The sequence below is a fragment of the Otolemur garnettii genome, unplaced genomic scaffold (assembly GCF_000181295.1).
Source record: "Otolemur garnettii isolate 467f Iridium unplaced genomic scaffold, OtoGar3 scaffold00278, whole genome shotgun sequence".
Lineage (NCBI taxonomy): Eukaryota > Metazoa > Chordata > Mammalia > Primates > Galagidae > Otolemur > Otolemur garnettii.
In genome coordinates, this window is record NW_003852673.1 from 573612 (window position 1) to 580476 (window position 6865).

The window sequence follows — 6865 nt, forward strand, 5'->3', positions numbered from 1 at the left end:
TTTAATTGGTTAGCATTTATTGTAGTGTCTACTGTTAGAAGTGAGGCACTTGTGTTAGCTCTTCCTTCAGCAACAACATATGACTTTGGATATAGAACATCGTTTCTGTAGACAGAAATCTTGGCTTTGCTAAGACTTGTTTTATAAATCACTGAGACCTGTTTTATAAAACACTTTAACTTCTGAGTTATTTTCCTCATCCCAAAGGAGGGACAAATACAACAGCCTTATTGTGTCTTGAGATTTGAATAAATTAGCACATATGAAAATACTTCCTAAAGCAATATAATTGGGTTCATTAAAATAAAATTTATCTTTTTTTATTTTTAAAAATTATTTGAGATACTTTCTTGCCCCTGGTAGAGTGCTGTGGCGTCATAGCTCACAGCAATGTCAAACTCTTGGGCTTAAGAGATCCTCTCACTTCAGCCTCCTGAGTAGCTGGGACTACATGCATCAGGCACAATGCCTGGCTATTTTTTTTAGAGATGGGGTCTTGCTCTTGCTCAGTCTGGTCTCGAGCTCTTGAGCTCAAGCAATCTGCCTGCCTCAGCTTCCCAGAGTGCTGGGATTACAGGTGTGAGCCACTGCACTCAGCTAAAATTCATCTTTTAATATTTTCTGAAAATCAAGGCTTAATTTCCTCAGAGGCTCTATTCTTATGGCTGCATGACAGTGTATCCACTAATGCATGTTCAGGTTGCACTGGCCTCACTGTGACAGATTGTTACACAATAAGTAGTAACCTGGAATCAGAGGGCCTGGATTGCAGTGGCTGTGCAATCTGCAAGTGATTTAACTTTTGCAATCCTACTTCTGTATTTATGCAGTAAGAACTGTTATGCATACAATCTGGGATTATTGTGCAGAGCAAGCATGCACAATTGTTTTAAAAATAATGAAGTGCTAGGGAATTGGTATGACTTTGTTATATTGTCTTTAGATTGTACTTTCTTCACACACCTCTAGTAGGGAAGTATACATTTTGGACCATGGAACGGATTGTAAGAAACTCTAGGGGAAATCTCACCACAAATGAGGGGCACATATATAGAAAGATGTACTACTAGAAATTGTTTTCTTTTCCTATAAACCAAAATAGAAAACAAAGTAGTAATTGTAAGCATGAATTATCTACTCGTCTCAATTTCTAACAAGATATTTTTTAGTTCATAGTTAAGGAAAGCATTTTTGAAAAGGTCATACATGCATGGTAAAAATTCAAGCAGTATAAAAGATTGTGTCAATAAAAGGTCATTTCCTGAACCTCCCCACCACCACCTCATGCCACTAATGTTCTAATTTTCCTTTATGGGAGAAAATTCCAATTTTGTACCTACCCATGTATCTATGTACAATGAAATCTTTACATATAATTTTCAGGAACATTAGTTATGACCCTTTGCATTTGGCCTATTCATAGTAGTGTTTTATTACAACCTAATTTTGGGCAAATACTGCCTTTTGAGAGACATTTCTATTGGGGTCATCTGGTTTGTTGTCTCCTTTCTCCCTGTGGTTGTTTAGATAAACTACTCCTAAAGCAACACATCTATTTTCTTTTCCCTATTTTCTAACCATTTTCAAAATCAAGTTTTTGCAGTGTTCCAGAGCAGCTCGGTGAAGAGCTGAAGCACATTGCTTTGAGCTTCTCCCTGAAATGAGCCCTCCTTAAGTGTATTTCCTGTCATTAAATTCCTTATTAAAGGCTTATTTATTCAATTGCTGTAAATCAAACTCTTCAAGCTGAAACCTGGGAATGCTCTTGTTGTTGAGCATTTCAAAGGGCCAAATTTACTGCTATACATTTTGTTACAGAATATAATAAAAATTGGGGCAGTCACTAATTCATTGCAGCAGGCACTGCTTACCTGCTGAGCCCCCAGTTTCCTAGCTAAGCTAACTTGTGCTCTCACTCTTCCAACACTCTGCAGCGTCACAGAAACCTCCCACCCCTGTGTGCCTCATTTCTTCTCTGCTCAGCCTGAACTCCATCTTCTATTCCTGAAAGTATTCTCAAAAACAGCCTAACCTCTGCATCTGCTACTCCCACTAAATGAACCCTGTATTGCACCTATAATCTGCTTTTTCTACTACTATGGCTGGGTGTGCCCTATGAAATAGTGTCACATAATTGCAGGTTGCCAAATTCTTCATTTTTAGGAGGCCAAGTCTGTTATGCCACTTGTCAGTCCTTTTATAGTATCATTTAGGATATAGGTTTGACTGGTTGTGATAACCATTGTCAGTGCTATTGCCACAACCGTGTTTAATAACCATCATTATAATCATCCTAACAATATAGTCTGTTTCACTTTAATGTAGTTAGTCCATGGACAGACCATTCCATGCTCCTGTGGTGGCTTTTCTCCTGGAGGCCATCCAGAGACACTGGTTCCTTCCATTTCGTTCTACCTTTCCCAGTGAATGACCCCGATCTGGCCCATAGATGATCCACTGCTTTGTCCATGTTCCAGACAGCAGAATGGAGGAAGAGGGGAAGTTGGGGGCTTGCTCCCCTTTTAAGAGTGTCATCTGGAAGTTGCCCCCATCACTGCCAGATTTTACTCTCTCAGCTATACTCAGCTGCAAGGGCAGCTGAGACAATCTTTAAAAACAAAACAAAACTATTTAAAAAATCAAAGTATAAAATACATACTTGAGAAGTGCAAAAACATAAATGCAAAGCCTGTTGAACTTTAATAGAACATGCATGTGTAACCAGCATCTGGAAAAGAAAGCATCACTAGAATAGCAGAAACCTCCTGCCTCTCTCTAGGTTGGACTCTGCTTCCAAGGGTAACCGCTATTGTGTTCTAACAGCATAGGTGATTTTCAACCATAATGTTTCAAAACATTATCCAGCAGGTTACGCTATGCTGTGAAAATTTTAAAAGATGGTTGAATTATTTTCAAAAGAAGTTTAAAGCACAGTAAGTATATTTTTTGATCAACATAATTCAAGTGTGCTGCAGAAGTTTAACATGTTCAGGTGTGCCGTGAGATAAAAAATGATGAAAAGGCTTGGCACCTGTAGCTTAGCAGCTAGGGCGCCAGCCACATACACCGGAACTGATGAGTTCAAATCCGGCCCAGGCCTGCCAAACAATGACAACTACAACTAAAAAATAGCTGGGCGTAGTGGCAGGCACCTGTAGTCTCAGCTACTTGGGAGACTGAGGCAAGAGAACTGCTTAAGCCCAGGAGTTTGAGGTTGCTGTGAGCTGTGATGCCACAGCACTCTACCCAGGCCAACAGCTTGAGACTCTTATCTAAAAAAAAAAAAAAAAAAAAAAAAAAAAAAAAAAAAGAAAAAGAAAAACACTGGCATAGATTGACCTGTTTCTCTACTCTACAAAACAAAATCATACATCATTTGTGTCTTATTTCTTTGGCATGGTATGTGAAAATCAGCTACATTGTGTGGCTAAGTTCCCAACCCAAAACTCTACTACTGTTAAAAGAATGCTATCAAGGACTATCAGCAGGTTGCTAACCACTAGCTGTCTCTCTCATTGACTTTGATGTATCTTCCTAATTTTTCCTTTTCTAAAACCCCTTACTACCTTCTGCACCCTGTATTGACAAGATTTCTTTTTTAACTCTGCTGGAAAATGGATGCTGCAAAGTCTTTTGTTTCTTTTACTACAAATATAACACATCTACACTTACTCCATCTCATTTCCTCTAGCCTCAAGTGAACTGGCACAGCATTGCTTATGCAGCATTTTATTGAGACAAGTGTAAGGCCTGCACAGATTCAAAGAGATGGGAAAATAAAATCTAGATCTTACTGGGCCATGTTGTGTAAGAGCGTGTGGGGACACTGCTTAGACATCTCTGAAAAGCATGGACTACTTCAGCTATGTTGAAAGCATTTGCACAGCTAATATTTAAAATCAGAGTAATTATATATGCATCTCTAAGAAATAATAAAATTTCAATTCTTTCAAGCCACTAAATTTTCAGGGGATGTTTATACAGCAATAAATAATGTATTGGCTAGGTATATCAGTTATTTACAAGAAAACTGCATAACATACCACCCCCAAAGTCTACAGTTTACTATCATAAACATTAATTCTTGCCCACAAGTGTACAGGTCAATTGGGCGTTTTTGCAAGTCTGATATCAAATGTATCTGCAGTTAGTTTGCAGGTTGGCTGTGGGGTCAGCTTGTCTTACATAGCCTCACTCATATGTTTTGCTAGCTGGTACAACAGAGGTGACTAGACCATGCGTCTCTCATTATCCAGCAGGTTAGGCTGGGCTTGTCACCATGGTAGCTAGGTAGGATTCTAAAAAAAAGTGGCAATGTTCAAAACCTTCATAATTCTACCAGGGCTGGCATCTTGTTATTTTCTCTGCATTCTAAGGGAAAGGTAAATATGCTCAGAAGGTAAGAGGAACTTCAAAATCACATGGCAATGTTCTAAGTACATGGAGAGGTGAAAAACTGGGGATACACTGCAAGAAATCTATCCAAAATACACCTTATTGCTTTATTGATACTTTTATAGAAAGTAAAAAAGAATTCCATTCTGGTAGATATAAATTGTGTTGATTCTTATCCTATTTCTATCCAAATGCTTGAATGGGAAGCTACCTTCTTTTAAAAAATATCCTGGGTAAAAAGATTCTGAATCTCAATTATCCACTCTAGGGTTTGACAACTACTGATCATATAAAACTCTCATAAAATATATAAATTCAATCTCTTTTCTTTTCATTCAGCTCGCACTGGCCTATTTCTTTCCTTTACTATTTCTCTTATTCCATCTGAAGCAGCATAAGCGATTTTTTTTTTTTTTTTGCCATGAAAGTTAACTTAAGCTCTAGGGATTCAGTGAAGCTCTCAATACCAGAAGTATGAGAATAAACTAACAGTAACAAACAGTAGATGTGTTCCTCTGCATCAGTGGGAAGAAAATGAAAAACAGAATAAGGAAATTAGACAACACAAAGGTCAACAACTGGACTTTAATGAATAATTATGGTAAAAACATTTTTGAATAGATATTTGGATATAAAACATATAAAAAATGAATGAAAACACTTTTTCCCTAAGTACTTCTTAGAATAGCTATGACTAAGTTCAATTTGATATATATATCAGAGCTTAAAAACCAAGTAACAAATTTTTGCAAAGTTAAACTTGAGACATGGACATTTATTATCTTAACATTAGATACATTCTCTTGACAGCTGGTTTATTATTAATAGGTTTGCCTTTTTAAAGTTTTTCCAGGAGAAAACACAAGAAAAATTATCCAGGTTACCTACTGTATTTTAATATTACTTAGGAATAACACAATCTTAAAACAGCTCAATTTTAAAAACAATGACAAAATGCTAAATGTTATTTTCAGGATTTTCTTTTTGAAAAGAATCTCTTTTTCATATCTTTGATGAAAAATGAGTATAATGAAAGCAATTTTGTCCTGGCATTCGTAGGTTGATATCTATACTGTTCATAAATTCAACATGCAATAGTGTCTGCTTTAAAAGAGAATGACACTACTGGGTAACATGAAATAGAGAAGCCAACTGTAAGAGATGCAGTCATTCTAGTGTATTGAGTTATCCTCTCCTATGTTTTACAGCACATCTCTGAAAAGAGATCCATGTCCTAATTTCACAGATACTAAACAATGATCTATAAGGAAAGAGATCTTTCCTTACAGACATAAATAAGATATGCTTACCTCTTTGACAAAGGTTATTATGAGAACCCAATTCTAGGTGCCATAACTACATGTTACCACCACAAACTACCATAGGTATTTATTAAGAGGAATGTTATTGGCATTGTGGGTGAGATAATTTGTAGTGTGTGGAACTACTCCAGATACTGCAGAACATTTAGCCATTTCTGGCTCACTCACTAAAAACCAGGAGTTTTCAAAGTCACTGTAACAATCAAAAAACACACACTTCCAACTGCCCTTTGATAAGAACCACTGAGATAGCTGATTCAAGATTAATATTTACTAACTTCATGACTTCCACAGAAAGTAACTGCTTCAATTTCTCCAGTAATGATGACTGAAGAGGAACATATTCTAAACAACATTGTAATTAAATGTTATTTTGGGAAGGTAAGCTGATTTCTTCAAACTCATGGTGATCTAAAAGGATCAGATGCACAAAGTGCAAAGTGCAATACTTATTTATCCCCAAATGCACACACACATTTACAGGAAAATGTTTACACTCTATTAACATATATTACTCCATTTATCTTAAGTATAAAAATATGTTCATCTGTTACAATAACATAAGAAACAAAGATGTTCTTGATAAGTTCTCTCACACTGATGCTCCTGGAAACTGCTGCTGTCTTTGCTCCAAAACTTGCTGATTTAATAGTTGTTGTTGCTTCTGTAAAAACTGCACCACTTCAGGACTTCTCAGTAATGACTTAAAAAGAAAAAAATATCAACAGCATTAGATTATATCCATGCTGGATATTTGGAGGTGTTCCTAAAGATACAACATGCTTACCAAACAAAGCACTACAATTAAGATGCAAACTAATAATAAAGTCTGATATCATATGTCAAAATACTAAAATCTAAAAATAGGTGAAAGAGAATGTTATTGGTGACTGTGCATGTAAGAAATGCTTTCCATGATATGCCAGCAAATATATTCTCTTGAAAAATATAAAAGCAAAGAGCTAAGAAGAGCACTGACCCACTACTATAGCAAGAAGAAAATGGAAATGAAAGGTAGCCACACATGAAAATGGCAGTTAATGCCAGTTTGTATTAATACGAACACTTATTCTAGTATTGGAACTCAAGTTTCTCCAACTAGCTAAGTCTTCATGAGGAAATTAAAAATTATATGACTATGTACAGGT

At 36.3% G+C, this 6865-nt stretch overlaps 1 protein-coding gene across 1 annotated transcript in view; it reads right to left on the reverse strand.

Annotated features, from left to right (window-relative positions):
* Nucleotides 1-5425: 5425 nt before the first annotated feature.
* RFXAP (regulatory factor X associated protein) overlaps nucleotides 5426-6865 on the reverse strand; it is a 9187-nt gene continuing 7747 nt past the window's right edge. Inside the window, exon 4 of the mRNA XM_003803105.3 lies at nucleotides 5426-6420. Within this exon, the coding sequence (XP_003803153.2) occupies nucleotides 6310-6420 (111 nt within the window). The 3' untranslated portion in view covers nucleotides 5426-6309. The remainder of the gene's footprint in view (nucleotides 6421-6865) is intronic.